This window comes from Neolamprologus multifasciatus, chromosome 16, assembly GCF_963576455.1.
Source record: "Neolamprologus multifasciatus chromosome 16, fNeoMul1.2, whole genome shotgun sequence".
In the NCBI taxonomy this organism is placed as follows: Eukaryota; Metazoa; Chordata; class Actinopteri; order Cichliformes; family Cichlidae; genus Neolamprologus; species Neolamprologus multifasciatus.
The window spans coordinates 14,634,506-14,653,415 of record NC_140454.1 but is presented as its reverse complement, the minus strand read 5'-3'; the positions used below and the strand labels follow the sequence as shown (position 1 = coordinate 14,653,415).

The following is an 18,910-nucleotide window of genomic DNA, read 5'->3' as shown; positions in this document are numbered from 1 at the left end:
ACTCATACACTTTTCTGAACATGAAGTTAAATAACTTAAAGCCTGCATGCATTACCTTCTAAAGCTTAACCCACATATGCCTTTTGGTAGTTACTCATTCTCAATCTAGCTGCTATCCATGCCACAAGTTTGAGAGTTTTTTTGTTTTAATTTCCTTTTAACATGTTTCCACTTGTCCAAATCATCCAGCATAACAGTGTATCTCCTCATTACTGCCTAAGAAAGACTTCCTCTGACCCAAAAAGCAGAGCTGCTGGTTAAAGAAGAAAAAGTTGTTTTAAAAGGTTTAAAAAGGCACAATAGGAGCCCATCATTCATGCTGAAATCATGCTTTTTGGAAAACATTTGAACAAAACCCAGCTTCGTCAGTGAGACCTACAGTGGGCGTTGAAGGTTATAAAATGCTTTGAAGTGCAGACAGCCCCAGTCTCAGTCCATTGGTAGGTTGTCAGTTCAGCCACTTCCTCTGATCACAGTGATCAGAGATTAGTGTGAGGAAACCAGAAGCAACAAGCTGTCATAAGTTAGAAGAACAGATAGGCTTGTTTTTACAGACGGAGAGCCATGGACACACTGGGGAAAGGTGTGTTTGCACTTTCCGTACTAGCGGTGCCTGTTTCCTGTTCTGGTAAGTCAGACAAATGCAAAACAGCTGCTTTAAAAAACAATAATTTAATGATTTTCCTGCATGTGAAAAAAAGAAGCTTAAACTGTCTATCTGACTGAAAAGACAAACATAAGCTCACTGGCATTAAAAACTCCAAACTAAATTCTTTAAATACAGTTCTTTGGTTTTTTTTAAATCTCAGTAAGTACATTTATTCATGCGCTGTAGTGGTTTTACTTGAGTTATACCATTTATTTAAAACATTAACATTTATCTTAAAGCGTTATTTAATTTTTCTTACCATTGCTGCAAAATGTAACCAACAAAGCTTCAAACCTACAACAATTTTTTTACATGTACATTTACATTCGTAGTTGAGGATCTGGTAGCTTTTGGAGAAATGCATCTACACTGGGACAAAATTTGTTATCACTTTTTCAGTGTCTGTGTCTCAAAAGCAGCACGTGAGTCATGATTAGAGGAGATTTATATTCACCGTGTAGCTTTATGTTGGATGGAAAAAGTAGCTAAGCTTCTCTTACACGTTAAGGAAATTAAACATGAGGGAACTTTTGCATTTTCCACTCAATATTCTAAAAATATCTGTCTATATTCTGAACATTCGAATCAAAGTAGTTGAGAATGACTGCTGTCCCCTAGTGACCTAAGTTAAATTTAAATACACTAAATAAACATTTTTAACTCTCTTGGACAGTACGTGCTGAAGAAGCACATTGGCCTTTTGCATTTTACCCTGCTCTCTCTAATGACTTACCTGTTGCTCCGTGCATTAATAAATGCAGGGCAGCTCTTCTGTGGACTTTTTATAGGCAGATTATGTTTGTGTGAATTTGACGCTTCCCAGACTTTCTCTTTTATGCCGCAGTTTTACAAACACTTTCAAGTGCTGTCTTGTGCTTCAGTCAGATTCATCGTGATGAAGGCATTAGAGAAACAAAAGCATGCATGAATAAATAATCCCCCCATCCTCCAGCTGATGCATGCGAAACCGTTTTTTTGCCGTACGCTTGAATACAGTAAAGACTCCTACAGCAGTAAAGAAATGTAAAGAATGGCTTCTGTGTCAACACATTCTTATGCATACTTGTTAGTTTTTTTGCATTCACATCCATGCAACCCTTTGAAGGGCATCGTTTCTTTATTTCCCTTAAACTATAGTGCGATTATAACAGCAAATCACACTTTAACCCATTAACATGCTTTTTTCCTCCTGTTGTTTCCCCTTTAAGCACCCTAAAGCGTAGAAAAATGAGCCGTCTAATAGAGCAGCACATTAATTTTGCATCAGCTTGTTCCAGCTCTTCATTAAAGCTTTATTACGCTGAAATATTCAAATAGTTCACTCATTATATTTTGTACGTTTGTGCATTATTTTAACACTGTTTTGTTTTGTTTTTTTAAATTAAACCTGACTTTTGTGGTATCTTTGGAAATGTAACATCGCCCACATAATTAGAAAAACTTTGAAAGACTTTTGAGAGTCGGAACAACAGCTGAGGCGCATGAATTTAAAATTACTGGCACATTCCTCATTAAGAGGATTCAGTGGGCACAGCTTTTGTGAAGTCAACATGCTTGTCTTTACATTTCAGAGTCAGACATGAAGACTGATTCCTCTCTCATTCAGCTGCGTAAAAAATTTTTTTTTCAAAATAAAAACAAGCAAATAGAACCCTCGCCCCAAACGGACCATAAAAATGACCCTCACTCCAAACAAAACACTGAGAACTTCATTAAGTCGTTAGGTCTTAATTGAGTCATTAAGACTCTGCTAGCTGCTGCCAGTTTCAGAGCTGATACGTTCCTAATAACACTTAACAACCTTGGGCTCCTCTAAACAGCAGGATCTAAAATTGAACTAATTGATGCCTTCAGAGTTGTAAAGGCTATAAAAAGAGAAGACATCATAGGGCATCCAGCATTTAGTTTCCACCCTTTGAAATGTGGTTAAGAAATGACACTTAGCGTCATAAGAGTAAAAAAAAGAAAAAGCTTTGAGCCAATGTGTTTGTGCCGCTATAGGTGACAGGAAACGTGGGCATAGCTGTGTTTACAGTCTTATTAGAAAGTAAGGAACTATACTGTGATATTTTTCATTTTTATGTGACTTAGCGCTTGTTGAATCATGAGGCCTTTCAGACGAGGTGCCGTCGATGCCATTGAGGCACTGTGAGTGTTAAAGAGGAACCATGAAGGTTAAAAAAGGAGATTGTAGTGTAAAGAAAAATTCAGATAAAAGAAAATGTTCTTCTAAACTTCTCTCACAACAGTAAAAATGCTCACTGTCTGAACACATTTACATTACAAGTGGTCATTTATGAACCCCAGCCACTTTGTCAGCGACACCTGTTTTTTTTGTTGTTTTGTTTTGGGGTTTTTTGGGGTTTTTTGTCAGCGACACCTGTTCAACTACTTATTATCAGCCAATGACATCACAGAAACTCGGTGTCTCGGGTTTACAGAGAATGGTCAGGAAAAGAAGAGCAGCAGTTCTCTAGGTGAAAATGTCAGAATTTCAGGAGAATGTCCAGACTGCTTAGAGGAAGTCAACAGTAACTCAAACAACAACCCATCACAACCAAGGTTTGCAGAAGAGCATCTCTGAATGCAAAACACATTGAATTTTCAGCAGAAGACCAGACTGAGTGCCACTCCCATCATCTAATGACAGGAAACGGATGCTACATTTCACATGGGGTCATGTGCACAATATTTCGAAACGATTGGAAAAACACTGCCTGGTCTGATCAGTCTCGATTTCTGCTGCAACATTGGAATGGTGGGGTCAGAATTTGGCACATACAACTTGAATCCTGCTAATCCGCCTTGCTGTGTATCAACAGTTCAAGCTGCTTGTCGTACAATGATTTGAGGGATATTTTGGCCCCTCGGTACAGAGTAAGCATTGTTTAAACAGTGTTGTTGCTGACCTACGTCTATCCTTCTATGATCACAGCATACCAGTCTACTGATGGCTGCTTCCATCAGAAAAACATCACATCACAAAGTTCAAATAATTTCAAATATGTTTCTTTGACATGACAATGTACTCAAACAGCCTCCACAGATCTCAATCCAGTACGGCACATTTAGGACGTAGCGGAATGGGAGCTTGACATCACGGATGTGCAGCTGAGAGTGATATGGACCAAAATCTCTGGGGAATGGTTCTGGCACCTTGTTGTGAATCTATGCCACCAAGAATTAAAGCAGCTCATTGAGACAGAAGCTTAATGACCAAAATGACAGTGAAAACAAATCAACTGACAAGGCTAAGTTTGGGTAAATGTATGAAAATCGCTAAGAATCCACAATTACTAATAAAATTAGAGCTTCTGAGAATATTTGAAATGGATAACAGAAACAGTATAGGTATCATAAATACAAACAGAGCAATGACAAAAAGCATTTCTGTATATAAAAATAGAAAGAAATCATAAATAACCTGCTTTATTCATAATATGGTTTTGGGTTTTTTTTATATCTTGGTTTCTTAAGGGTTATCGTAAGCTATAGATGTCTAATCTTCTAAATTTATCATAGATAAACTAAATGTTATCTGTTTCCTAAAAAGGTACAACCCACTTACATTTTTAAAAAAAAAATAAAGCTCATTTAAATGGTAAGTGAAAACGGTATACTTCCCTTTCTTAAGTCACTTTTACAGATCTCCTGTTTAGAAGTATAAAAATAGCCTGAGATGAGAAGAGCAGCTACATCCTGAAGCAGCTCTCAGTGATGGAGGTTTGATGAGGACGTTGCAGCCTCAGTGAATCGCCACCACTGGCTACGTTCTCACAACATTTCTTCTGTTCCAACCGCACTCTGTGATAAATGAGCCTCACAAAAACCTCAAAGCAGCCCATCGTGCAGACAGGAAGACACTCAGTGTGCTAAACTGCATATACGTAGTTTCTTATTTCCTGTTTCAGGGGTCTTACTCAATTTTCTCATTTGTCTCACGACAAATGTTGTAGATAATGTTGTTATTTTTCCACAACATTTTGTGCACCATGTAACGGATTCATATGTACAGACGTCCTTTGGTTTCTCCCTGAATAGAGCCAAAGGTGAATTTTATAAAGAAAATTTAAAAACTAACCAAATCTAACATTGAACTAATACTTATAAATATTACATTTTTATGTATCCTAATAATATTGTTACATAAAATATATAAACACACATTTTAAAAAGTAAGCAATATAGTAATATTTAAACATAATAAAATATTTTAAAAATAAAAAATATATGTTTTATTGAGTATATTTTTTTTTATTAAGAATAAAATACAATTCATAGCTACACTTGCATTACTGGATATTTGTTTTTTCCAGCAGTAATATGATTTCACCATAATATTTTTCTTAGATATCTCTATTAGCGTGCAGATAAGAATTGGCATACTTCAAACTCACCTCATTGCTTTTTCAAATAGTGAAACATATGAAAGGGATTTTTTTTACAATAAGAAAACAGTAACTGGGCATCTTTTACATGAAAAAACAAGGCATAATTTCAAGGCATAATAAACAACCTACAGTTTTAGTGAACAGTGATGTAATATGTACACTGAACAAAAATTACTCAAGGAAACAGAAACAGTTGCTTTGAGGGATTAAAACTTTATGCCGACAAAATCCAGGGTGACTTCAGCAGGACTTGAGAAGTGGCAGAAAGATGAGCTTCTGTAAACAACAGAACCATGACGCATGATGTAAGAATGCAGATTTACTGCAAATAAAAATCTGATCACTATCGGTAGTTTCCTCAGTGCTGTGTGTAACTCTTATCTCTTATACACCGCTATCTGGAAGACATATGATCTTTTATCAAATAGGAGATATTTCCGCACACAGCACTACATGGCTTTAGATGCAATCATATTCTGTTTTTATTTCACGTAAAATCTTCTTTTTCTACTCCAATGTCATATTATTTGGCCTTTGTGCTCCTGTAACGTGAGGTTTTCTGCTGAGCAGAATTAAATGATGAAAATTTCCCTTTTCAGTGAAATATGTTCTTCTCTTCCCAGAACTCAGTCACGTTTCGCTATAAGTAACTTGTTATTTACTCCGAACATCAGCTGAAAATGTTCTTTTTTCTCTCTCTCTGTTTGCTCTGCAGATAATTTTTTCACTGAACCAGTCATCTGCTATTTCCTGGATGGATTTCTGATCATTTATTGTATCATTGTCACAGGGTTCTTCTTTAGAGAAAAGGTGAGTTATAGCAGCCCATTTAGAAGTTGGTGGTTACAGCGCATGTAGAAAAACATCATGGGACTGAATATCAATCCAGAACATGATCCACTCTTTACTCTGTAAAGTGTGTAAAAGATTCTGTCAGATTGTAACCAGTGTGTTTGGATCAGTAATGTGCTGCTGTAATCTAGAGCTTACAACACTGGAGTCCCGCAAGGATCAACACGGGGGCCACTGTTATTCAGCTTGTACATCAATGTCTTGATTTATTCGTATGTGTCAGTTATTTTCACACACAGAAAGTTGAGCAATTAGCTATTCATCTGTAATATTTCATTAAAAACAGTCCAGAGGAAAGGACACATCTCAGTGTTATCTTGCATATTAGCTTCAGAAAGCATATAAAGAGGATGTGTGGTATGCAGAAATACTAATTAGCTCACCTAAAATCACCTGTTGGTCTAAAGCAAGAAAAACGTTAAAACCGGTCCCATCACTTTTTTAAAAAAAAACTGTTTAACAAACAGTTTCAATTCTGTGACGTTTTTAGATAATACAAATATTTGGATTTGAGAACCTTTTGTTTAAAACTCATATGTTGGTTTTGTCTTTAAAATAGTTTACAGTACTGCATCTCCACCATTAGAATATTTGTATGGCTTTACTTAGCAGATTAGCAGGGCGTAAAGGTCAACTGCTTGTGGTGTGTGTAGAGTTCTTAAAACAGGATAAAGAGTGCTGTCGTTTCCCCCGAATCATCCTTTTCATAAAATACAAAGGACATCTCAAGAGCTCCCTGAAGTTTGACGAGGTAGAAATTTTCCCGTCTTGACCCGTCATGCAAAACAACCCTAACATGCACATTATTGGTCTGGTTGGTCTAAACTTAAAATTTAGACTAAAAATAAACACTACTTTATTTTTAGTCAATATTTAATATCTTCTCTCCTGTGAAATAAGTGTTTTTGTGCATAAATAAAAAGAAGAACTAAACGTAACGATATTTAATACTTTGATAGTTTAGTTTAAAGTGACTTTGTAGCAGCCTAATAGTCAATTAATTAACTAAATGACTTCAAAGTGCAAATCATTTGTGTTGCAGGGCCAACCGTGCAACATTTTCTACTTCTCTAATCTGACAAATTCTTCTGATAAGTAACTTAGTGAATACAATTTTTCAAATATATCTGTTTCAGATTTGTAACAGCGATATAAAACAACTAATCTTCAAACCGGAAAAGATGTTTTAGAAGTTTTAACAGCATTTATCTCACTAAATGTGAGGTTTTTTTTCTTTCTGTAACAGATTGCCTCAGTCACAATTTGAAGAAATTACAGCACATAAACAGCCTGAATTTCTTGTCTTTTTAATCGCCACTGATAGGCCAGACTGGCTTATTATATCACATTAATCTGTGCTACATTTTATTTGTCCTTTTTTGTCCTTTTTGCCTCTCTCTATAGTTTTCCAAAGGCCCATCCGTGGGAGTCACTGTAAGTCTTCATTTTCTTCGGTGTCTTTATGCTTTACAGTTGCTGCTGGTGGTGAATATTTCTCAACTGTTGTTTAAATGATATTAAATAAATGTGTGTGAGGATGTGTGTGCATTCAAGCTTCACTTCATGTTTGTGCTCTTCTTGCTGAATAACAGGAAGAAAATGGCATTTATCAGGTAAGGACAGCTTCACCTACAGCTCCAACCGCTCTGTGACCTGATCATGTTTGACTCTACAGGTTGGATTGTATAATTTTGTATTATTATTGTTATTTGTTTTTATTTATGTCCAGGAACTTGAGAGACCAAAAGATGCTGATCCTTATGAGGTGCTTGACCCATCAAAAAGAAAGGTTTGGGACACTTCATTTGTTAATAAACTTTTTAATGGTCACATTCTCACATTTTCTGGTGCCTTTATTCTCGTTTTGTTTTTGCATATTGTAGAAAAAAGCAGGCAAGAAAAAGAAACCTGAGGTAAGAAAGTTTGTTGACTTACAGGGTTTGACGGAAATATTTAACCAGTAAAGCATCTGTCCTCAGAGTAGTGCTGTTGTCGCTCTGCTTTATTTCATATCCCCATGGTTCCTAGAGTCTTGCACAAATTTCAGTTTCTATGCAGAAGAGAAACAATGCTGAGGGCCCTGTAGGCATTTAAACAGCAGATGTTTGAACTTGCCAGAGCAGGAAAAACACACAGGTGTTGCTAAAAATATCAGTATCAATAACCTGTATTGCTCAAGTCCTGACAAGTTTGCTGCAAGACCAGGATGCTGAAACTTTAAAAAATAGGAAAAAAAGAGAGAAAGGGTCATTTGAAACAGAAATGTTGGAAGGATCTGAAGTGAAAACAAATGTATTAGACCACCACCCAGTGTAAGGTTTAATTTACAGCAGCTGTGGCATAAAAGTATGGATAATTACCAAAAATCATATTTTATGTTTCTGTAATGGTTAATCAATTAATTTGCACAAGCACTTTAGCATTAAAAATATAATTTTGATTAAAGTATAATTATAATTGTTGTAAATGAATTTTCAAATTTACTATTGCACAAAAAAGCAGGAAAAAAATTGTAAACCACTTTTTCAAAATTAAAATACATATATTTACCTGCATTACTGGACAGAACAGTTGGTTTTAGAGGTTGAACAAAATTCTTGATGGATTTCTGACAGATTTCTAAAATATTTGTGTTGTTAATAAGAGGAACACTAACAATCACAAAAAAAGAGAGAGCCAACAAATTTTGGGGTGTGGCCCCCTCTGGCGGCGCCCCTGATATGGAGACACCATGTAATCAAAGCATCCTACTGACCTCGTGATGATAAACTGCCTGAGTTTACATGTTGAATCACTGATCTGCACAGCGTATGGATTAAATTATGCAGACTCTTCTCGGTTAGGAGAACTGAAGGTGCCATCAGCGTGGCGCTTTAACCTTTTCTCACCTCTTTACTGCAGATGGCGAGGGACCCCCTTGAGTCTTTGATTCCCAGTACCTCATCTCCTCGTCCTGTTCCTCCTCTGTCTCCCCACTGACATCCTACAGTATCAGCAATAGTGTTACTAAACACAATTCGAGTCATTTATTAAACTAACAAAAAAAAAAAAAAAAAAAAATTGTGGCTTCAGCTTCTCAGATATGAGCATTTGCTTCTAAATTAAATGTCTAGTCAGAGAAAACAGTTTTAAGTCACTTTGTATTTGTGTTATGTTGTGATAAGTTTTTCTCTCATGTTATACAAATAAAAACTAACAAAGAACCCTACATTAAGGCTAAAAACAAACTCTTTGAGTTCAGATATTTGATGTAACCATTTTTTACATCTTTAAGGTTGTACTTGCACAGCAGCTGATAATGCTAAACAGTTATTATCAACAACAGTAAAACCAGCAGACAGATAAAGGGAATATCATCAACCGTCTTCTTAAAATGCAACTTTCTGCTGGGCTCTAGACCATAGACTGTATATTGTAAATATAGAACTTTATATTGTTGTTGTCTAAGTGCCGCCCACACCCATGTCAGTCCAACTGCAGTCTGAATCCAAATCAAACCTGAATCAGCTCAACTATTCCTGTGTTAGCAAAACAAGTTTGAGCCATGGAGGCTCCCCCTTGCAACCCACAGCGCCAAAAGAATCTGCAACATACTGAAGCCAGAGATGACTGGACATCCCCCTTACCATGACCTGCCAAAGCCGGTGGATTTATATTGCAGCAGATCAGTGTGACTTATATTATTTATAATACTTGGGTGCTTGTTTTTATGTTTTTAGAAAATGCTCATGTATTGGGATTCTCTCACAGATACATCTCTAGGGTTTACAGAGATGAAAAAGAAAATAGCCAGTGAGCGGATGGGAAGCAAGCGATAACTCAAATAAACACTTGTTACACAACTAAAGTATGCAGAAGAGTATCTCTGAACAGAGACTCAAATGGGCTACAGCAGAAGACCACATCTGCTGCTCCTAAGACCACTTCCTGGTCTTAGGAGTCTCAATTTCTGTTACAACTTCAGATGGTAGGTTAAATATGTTGTATGGGACGACTTCTTGGCACATTTGCATCAACTTGGCATTCGTCATTTAAACAGCAGAGACTGAGTATTGTTACTGACCATGTCCATCCCGTTACAACCAAAGTGTACCAACAAATCAATTTTTGAAATCTTTGTCCTAAATGTTGTATAGATGGAAGCAAAATCTGCCTGGCACTGATGTATAATGATTAAAATTTGTACATTTAATCCCAATAAAAGACAAAGCACATGTCAAAACACTTGGAAAATGGTTTAATGATGTTTACAACAAAAGAGAACTGTACATTTACAGTAAAAGATTATCTTTATATGTGTATAAAAACAAAAATACAGCAGACAAATGCATCAAAATCTACTATGTATCCTGATTCACATACTTAAAACTCCTACACAATCTTTCAGCTCTATGCCGCCATCTCTGGAGGCCTTTTTTTTTTTTTTTTTTTTGTCGTATTTCGATCGGAGCAGTGTCCCTCAGTGTTGTATTCCAGAATGGAAACCAAAACTCATTACATTCGAGTCCTGGAAGTCAATTAATATCAGACTGCAGAGTAAGAAAAGGGAAATAAAACAGGGACACATTCCTTTAGATGAGCCCAAGCTTCCAAAGTGAAATGTTTTACAGAATGCATTTCTTGAGATACACAGACACAATATGTACATGGTTGGCGATTTTTTTTTTTTTTTTTTAAAGTTATTTCTCTCTTGTTGAAAGCCATGGTCACTTGGGCTGTGAACTGATAATCACACACACACACACACACACACGTACATATATATATAACACACCCAAAAACATACAAAAATACTATATCTTTAACCTACCAAGAGTAAGACAGTTCTGCAATTAGTTCCATGCTGTGACAGAAAAGAGATTACAACAAACAAACGAGGAACAGACGCTTTTTCACGCAAGTTTTTTCTCAGAAATATACCAAAATATACATCTAAGCTTTGGAATTACTGAGGCTGGGACTTTAAAGCCAGTGCTGGGTTTGTCTCTTAATACACATGCTGCAGGGTGAAAGGGAGAGAGAGAAACCAACAGAGACACACAGGACAGAGAGATATCTTTGGTATCTGCATTTGTCAAAAGTTAAATATTTGGATTTTTGCTTTGGGATAGCGCTTGTGAGGTCCTACAACCTCACTTGGAGTAAAGCATTAAACAAAGTGTCACTGAAGCCCTGCCGACCAGGAGGTCTGAGTCAGAGGGACACAGTCCATGCAAAGTGAAGGACCATGATGCATAGTGTCACAGCTGATCAGAGTCTGTAGTGAGGAGTCAAAGAAGAGAGCAGATGAAAGGGAGAGGAGGAGGAGGAGGAGGATGGGGAGGACAGGGAAGGGGACACAGCAGTGAGTTTTAGCGAACGCAGGATGTGTATTCCTGGAGACAACAACAGGGTCATGTCCTGGGACTACAGTGTACAGATGAGGAAGAGACAGACGCACTGAGAGGCAGGAATAGCATTTTTCGCCGCAGTCCTTGAGAGAGGAACAACGGAGGGTGGGACATCAATCCAACCAACCAAACGACAACAGCGCTCAACACAGACAATCATACAGAGTCCTGAGCAGGTACAGTGTGCACAGGATCAACCCTCAGTGTGTATTAACAAACATCACCCAGCTACCACCGCATCGGTTCGTGTCTGCCGGAGAAGCCCGCCCGGCCCCTGCTACCCCTCCCTTCCGATCCCCGCCCACAGGCACTGAAACCACTGCAGAGGCGTCGAAGGGGGCGCTGGACGCACATTCGAATGCAATTTTTAAAAAAAACAAAAACAAAAAAAACAACCTCTTTACATACGACTCGAGGGGCGTGCAGCCGGGATTTGATGTTGAGCAGTGAGGCGGGGATGGGTGAGAGGCGGCGTCGATCACATACAATCAAGTTAGTAAGAATTCTTTGGTTATCGTTGGTACCACAGGGGAGCGAGAGCGGGCTGCGACGGCGAGCCATCACGTGGGAAGACGTGCACATACCTGTACCAAGCCAAGAGTGAGAAAATAAATAAAGCAAGATTGTCAAACTTTAAAAAAAAAACGGTGGGGTGGGAGGTGTCCATAGAATTCATCAAAATTTACGTTTTCATGAATGAAATCCTTCAGTGCACAAGAAATTGTGAAAGAAGAGCAGCAGATGTTTGCCCCTTGTTACACACAGATTCACCTTTTATGCCTTCTCTTGTTTACACCTCTTTGTGAGTACTGGTATGTAGTTCGTCTCCCTCTTGTGGCGGCTCCACAACCCTTCACTAAGTACAGGTATGAACATGCTTCTCCACTGACAAGTTGGTGTATTTTAGTCTTTTTTTTTATGATTTTTAAAAACATTTGTTTCATAAGTAGATTAAAGCAGGTTTCACTCAATCTTGAGTTAAAAATGAGGTATACAACAGCTCCTTTAGCCATACTGGTGCGCCACGCAACCTTTGACATTTAGTAAAAGGAGAAAACAAACAAACAAAAAACCAAAACTCTCAGCAAACCAGTGTGGTGGGTCAATATACCGTGTGTTAGATGCACAGCTGATCCGCAAGAATCTCAGGATCACCTGAAACCGAAACTTCACAAGCAAAGCCAGTGGCAAGCAGACAGTTTGAGAGAGTCCAAGCTAACCCCAAGCAAACTGAAAACTGGCTTGGGTCTCGGCAGTGGCTTGCTTAAAGCTTGCAGTTAATTTGTAAAGACACTCAGTCAGGAAACTTCAAACAAAACCCCAAAACAAAACAAAGAAGTCCTCTCACCTCACCCTTTTTTCAAAAATCAGTCTAAACACCTGCTGGAAGATGGGAAAGATGCACCAAAATGGTTTGCAGACTGTCCTCCCTGGCCTCTCTTTAAATGACACACTCACACAAACACACCTGCCTGCTGGAATTATTAGTAAAGCTTTTTCTCACAGGTATATCCTCCTACCTGTCTAAGTCGCACCTAAAAACCATAGGTAGCAACATAATCATCCCACGCTCTAAAATGCCCAGAGTACACTGTACTGTTTCAGTGAAAACAATGCACCAGGTGAGCTGGGTGCCCATGCTCTCTCTCACTCTCACACACATACAGAACAACAATGCTACAATGCTCATGTCTTCTACGTAACAATAAGGCATAAATGATAATGTTAATCTTCTTTGTCAAACTAAGAAAGCCAGTGATCTTGCCCTCTCACACTATACAAAACAATTAAAGGCATAAAGTAATACATTAAAAAAAAACCCAAATGATTGTTAAAGACAGCACAGCAAATCAAATCCACAACAACTCAACCAAATATATATATTTATACATCTATTAAAAGATTAAGATCAAATGCTTCAGAGTCTCCTATTAACCACAGGACCTGTCTGCCAGGAGCACCTGAGCGAGCCCCTCCTGTCGAACCAGGGGCTCGCTCAGGCGTCATCTCGAGCTCCATCTCAAATTTTTTGGTCTTGACAGTTTAATAAAAAAACAGAAAAGAAAACTGAGGGAAGATTTTTTTCGGGGGGTGGAGTAAGTATGATAAACACTACATTCAGTCTTGGTAACATACTGGTTCAAATATAAAATATGAATATCTTACAAGTGTTTATATATATATATATTTATATGTATAGAATTAAGAAAAGATCGTTTCTCTAATTCTTAAGTCTTTCCTCAGGTAAATATTTCAGTAACATCCTACGGTGCCAGTGGCAACTGGTTCATGTTGCTTGCAAACCTCCAAAACTCCAAACAAGCACTGAAACACGACTGAGTTCTTCAGGGCTCTTGTGGCCTCAAAGTTAAGGAAAGAAAGAAAAACAAAACACACCCACCAAGCTGCAAAGAGAAAGGCTTTTACTTTGGCAAGAAGGATCTCAAAATAATATTTAAACCTGGAAATACCCCATAAATAGTAGTTCTAGAAAATAGCAGTAGTAGGTTGTCCTTGCAATGGTTCCTATGTATGGTTCATCAGTATAAACGCTGAATGGCAAGCCAGTCAGTAATTATACATTCTACAATGCTGTATACAGAGAAATGTCTAAAAGGTGAACCTATGTTTGAAGCACTGCTGAGGTATATTTAGTCAAAAATAATTCAACAGAAAAGAAGCACACGAGAGGGGAACGGGGACAAATTTCACTGCTTACAGTCTCTGAGTTACTAATTGCTGTGTTTGTCATTTTGAAGCAGAACAATGCTACTTTTGTGTGGGGTTTAGCTGAACGTGCAGCACAGAACAGTACTTATCCCACCGCTGTGTTGGCTAAGATAAGTTTGGGGAGTTTTTAAACTAGTCCCCAGACAGATTTCGGGTGCAGCATATCGTTTCCTAGCATGCTGGTTTGAAACAGCGGAGCTGAGAGGAGGTGAAGTATTTATGGATTTACATAAGTGATCCCTCCAGCAGGGATAGTGCGAACTACAATACCCTGATTCTCACAGGATGTAGTCTTAAAGCTATTAGAAAGCATGCAGGCGTCTTGACAGCTCAACTCTGACAGGAGTCTCAGCAGCAAGTTGTTAAAGCTAAAGTTTCTGTGATCCTTATCCAGCAGCACCAAATCACGAAAATCAGGTATCGACTGAGGAGGGAGAAAAATAAAGAAATAAATTGTGGAGATTTAAGAGAGTGAAAAGCAACTTGTGTGCTCAAGAGAGGCACAGCAACTACTGAGGAAAACCACTTTGGTTCAAGCTGTTGTTTTATGGCTGAATATTAGCACAAAACCAAAATCAGATCTTTTCCATTATGCTTCAGAAAAGTCCAAAACTGCTACCACAACTGATTAGAAAGGAAAAGACGCCACTAAACGGCTCGCATTAAACCAGATTAAGCATTGGGCCGAGGCCACGGTGATTTCATAAAAACTAAATTTAAAAAGTAAAATGGTAATAATAGAAGTAAAAAGAAACTACTTCCTCATACTCCAACCCACCAATCCCTCTCTTTTTGGTCAGTTGTGCTGCCAATTAAAAATTTTAATATGGAGACACTTGGTCAAATCAAACAAAATAACAAAAGAAAAGAAAAAAGAAAATGTAGTCTTTGGAAAATGATCATCAAAATATTGCATTTCTATATTCTGACTATGAAGAGATTTTTGTACTCATAAATATATTGACTAGACTAAGCTACACTGACTACACACAGCAATTATTTTAACAAATATTTTTGGTATATCTTAAAGTAGGTAAGCCAGTCGAACGACTGCAGACAAAATAAAGAGACAGAATTTCAATCCTCCCAAAACAGGCAGACTGCAGCTCATCAATCCAGTTATTTGGTACAGATACTGTGCACAAGTAGATACGACGGTACTTCTAATAAAACAAAAAAAGAAACCAAACACCCCCCCAATACACTATCCCCATCTAGGCAAAGCCACCACACCACAGTTCAGGTTTGGTGAACATGACTAGTTCCCTCCACAAAAAAAAGAAGACTGCAGAGCCTCGTGGATCGTGCGGCTGCTGAACTCTCAGCGTCTGCCTGAGCTGTCGACGACACGCAAACGTCCACGTCCAAAACTTAATGTACAGTGTTCCAACGGATCACAAACCAAAACAAGTCACCCTTAATCAGACTCAGGTCTGCAGCTCACTTTAAAGCTCTCAATGTAATGTTTTCAGTCATTTTTCTATCAGTGTCGATAATCCACACCGAGACCGTCGTTTTACAGAGGCTCGGTGGCTACTGCACCACCACCTATGTAAAACTCAGTGTTTCCAGAAAAGAGACTCGGAGAGACACGCCGCATCCCTCCGACCCTTAAAGCAATGATAACCTTTATATCGGCCACTTATTACTTATTTTTAAAGCCTTATAACCACGATTAAAAAGTGATAGTTAAATCTTAACTTAACATTAGACTTACAAAGATTGGAAAATGTCAAAAAAAATATAGACAGTAAAAGATAAAAAGGGAAAAAAGGTCTCTAAAATATAATTTGATATGATTTACAACAAGGCCTGTCAAGAAACAAAAAACCAAACGAACAAAAAAAAACACAAAAAAAAACAAAAATGAGAGATAATTAAAAAGAGCGACACACAAACCCTCATTAGTGATTATGAACATTGTGAAATTAGTAGTAAATCAATTAAGTTTGAATGTTAGAAGAGAAAAGTTTGTTTTTGGTTAGAAGAATTTCAGAGAAAATTCTGACCTGCAAAGAGGAGGATATATATATATATGTATATATGTATATGTATATACAGCTCGATGACGCCGAGGATATTTTCTCCCTGGACACTTGTCAAGGTTCAGGAGAAGCGGCAGGCCGACAACAGTGTCCATCTGGTTACTGTTTGTGTGGAAAATTAAAAAACATCCAAGAATCATAAAGAAAGAAAAAAATAATAATAAAAGAAACCAACAGTTAACCCACCCTTATGTTAAGTCCTTTTCTTTTTGGCGGCAGCAAAAGGATTAATTTATGGTAGATACAATGGAGAGGATGCAAGGTGGTTAGTGAAGCGCAGAGCCTATATCAGAGTACCACCCTCATCCTACACGGTGTGAAAGGAGTAGTGCTTGACGTAAGTAATTGGGCGTTAATTCGAGATGCAGCCTGACTGGCTTCACTGAGCCTTGGGGGCAGTGGTAATGGTCGAGGCTTGCACAGGCACAGCAGCCGTGCTGACTTGATGATGACCGTCGGCAGTGACCTGAAGCCCTCCCACGCCGGGCGACACCAGGCTGACGGGGTTGCTGGTGAGCAGCGACAGGTTCTGGGGGTTCAGGAAGAGCGGCGTGGTCACCAGGTTGGGGGTGTTACCAGCAGAAGTGTTGGCGAACAGCAGGTTACTGCCGTCCAGAGAGGTGATGGGGATTGTGCCGCTCGATGCCAGTGCTATGGAGATGTGAAAGAAACGGTGTAAAGGTAAGAAAGGTGCACAGGTTCACCAAATGAGGAGAGCATTTCCATAATCATTTTTTTTAAACCGCACGATAAATTGTTTAACTCGCAGAAGTAATTTTCTCTCAGCAGGATAAAACCTTGTGGGTGTGGCTTAAATGAATCTGTTCTTATTGTGCAAATGAGTCATGTCCTCATTAAGTGTTTGCTTTCATTACACTAATTATAGAAATAATGGGCTGTCTTATTGACCTTATTTTTTCTAATCATCCTTTCAATCATTTATATACTCCAACTTATTTAGCTATTGTATTCATCGAGTCATTCCTTCTGCTAAATTTAGTCTAATTTGGTCGTTTAGCGTTAGGACGTTCCCCCAAGCTGAAAATATTTGTTAAGGAAAACAAAATAATATAAATTTTAAACTATTGCAATTTAAAAAGAAACAAAAGAAATAAACTTCTGACAGTTTGTGAACATTGCTTTGTCATAACTTTCTGTCACACCCTCAATGACCTCAAACTGATATTTAAATAAACAAATGACTTAACACAATAAAGTTATTTAAATTAAGCTGGCACCGCAATCATCCACAAACCCCAATTGCAAACATCTTGAAATCACAACAAAAACAAAAATATAACCACGATGACCCAGGGACTTCTAAGCAGCTAGCAACTGTTCTCAATTCCCAGATGTTTACTGACTATAGTTAAAAGAAGAACAATAGTCAGAAAATGAAACTTTGTCAAGTAGGAGTCCTGGGAGTGTGACTGAACCAGCCGTCAGTACTCCTCGCAGCGTTGACTGAAGAGTTGATGAGATTTGTAAATCATTGTATTCTGTTTTAATTTACATTTTACAAAGCTCCCCAATATTTTTGGATCTGGGGTTGTACATTACAAAAACCAGTCCTTATCTGCAGGTCCTGGAACCCTATAATCATATAACTACTTGCAATTCTGATTAGAAACTATGTGCACAGACATAATTCAATGACTTGTCATGTAACAGGTGCCCACCTTGAATGGTAGCCAGAGTGCTGTTGCTCATGAGAGCAGGGCTCAGTGCACTGCCCAGGCCGCCAGGAGCCAGACTGAGGAGGGCACCCCTGGACACACAAAGAAGATCATGTAGTATAACAAAAACAACACCTCAACAACTGTCTGGCTTTCACAAAGATCTTATATGAACACGGCTCATGCTAACCCTTGAGTAAACTGCGAAGATGCCATCAGTGCTGGGTTGAGCCCCGCAGCAGCAGCCATAGCTGCAAAACTGGCGCTGGGTAGCGAGGCGGCCCCCTGCAATGCGGCAGAAAGCCCCGGAGCTGCCACCATCACCTGACCCGTCCCTAAACTGGTAGCGAAGGATGAAGGCGCCTGGGTGACAATGGTTGGCGCCTGCGTGCCAGCTTTGCTCTCTGTGCTCGTGGACTGATTACTCGTCTGGGACGTGCTTAAAGACAGAGAGCTTGTTGCTGTGGTAACCACAGGCGCAGTTGAGATGACAGATGCAGTGTTTGTGGCTCCAACTGTCGTGCCTTGTTGAAGGCAGATAAAAATAAATTAAAGTGAATTTTTAATCAACATTTACCATCGGGTATACACACATGCACAAAGTGTATAGTGCACGCACACACCTGTGAAAGACAAATTGGGGATGCTGGTGTTGGTGAGAGGCATCACTGGGTTTACAGTCAGAGTGGTGGGTGTGGTAATAGTTGGGCTGCTATCAAGGCTTGCTGTGCTGGCCACCTGGGCAAAAGAAGGAGAATTGGAGGATTTAAATACAAGTCGAAACACAAATCGGTCGACATTCTGATATTCTAGCTGAGCCCACAGAACATATAAGGACTTGCCATGTAATCAGAGACAGTACATATAAAAAGATGAATGATCCCAAAATTAGATTTAACAAAAGGTGGATCAGAGAAACAGGACAATTCTAAAAATCACACTGCTTTTTCTAACTACAAATGGGTCTAAAATTTGCAATATGGACACTATTTTGTGTTATGCATGATGTAAATCTAGGGAATAAATAAGTTATAAGAATAAACTTATTAGACAAATATTTACTGAAGTTCTACAGAGGACAAGAGACAGGATGAAATCTTATGGTACTTCTACAATGACTTCACATTTCAGACCCAGATGCATCATCCATATTTTACGTTAAGTCTCCTAACGTGAT

General features: G+C 38.5%; 2 protein-coding genes across 10 annotated transcripts in view; one reads left to right on the top strand and one right to left on the bottom strand.

The window, feature by feature from the left end:
• The first annotated feature begins 380 nt into the window (after positions 1-380).
• Positions 381-11,927, top strand: LOC146500463 (T-cell surface glycoprotein CD3 zeta chain-like). The gene is made up of 7 exons (XM_085135919.1): positions 381-628; positions 5,756-5,850; positions 7,297-7,326; positions 7,485-7,505; positions 7,622-7,681; positions 7,776-7,805; positions 8,794-11,927. Exons 1-7 carry the CDS (start codon positions 565-567, stop codon positions 8,869-8,871), a joined length of 378 nt encoding a protein of 125 aa, XP_084992045.1. The 5' UTR covers positions 381-564; the 3' UTR covers positions 8,872-11,927.
• Positions 11,667-18,910, bottom strand: part of pou2f1b (POU class 2 homeobox 1b) — a 21,182-nt gene continuing 13,938 nt past the window's right edge. For all 9 annotated transcript variants that reach the window (XM_085135910.1, XM_085135913.1, XM_085135909.1 and 6 more), the window contains 4 exons: positions 18,357-18,471; positions 17,924-18,257; positions 17,737-17,825; positions 11,667-16,708 (listed from right to left, as the gene is read on the bottom strand). In XM_085135910.1, coding sequence (XP_084992036.1) covers positions 16,437-16,708; positions 17,737-17,825; positions 17,924-18,257; positions 18,357-18,471 — 810 coding nt within the window. In that variant the 3' untranslated portion in view covers positions 11,667-16,436. The remainder of the gene's footprint in view (positions 16,709-17,736; positions 17,826-17,923; positions 18,258-18,356; positions 18,472-18,910) is intronic.

Coding starts and splice junctions, on each gene's coding strand:
- LOC146500463 (XM_085135919.1), top strand. CDS start 565: ATGGACACACTGGGGAAAGGTGTGTTTGCACTTTCCGTACTAGCGGTG. Junction 7,506..7,621: donor AAGAAAATGGCATTTATCAG/GTAAGGACAGCT, acceptor ATTTATGTCCAG/GAACTTGAGAGACCAAAAGA. Junction 7,682..7,775: donor TTGACCCATCAAAAAGAAAG/GTTTGGGACACT, acceptor TGCATATTGTAG/AAAAAAGCAGGCAAGAAAAA.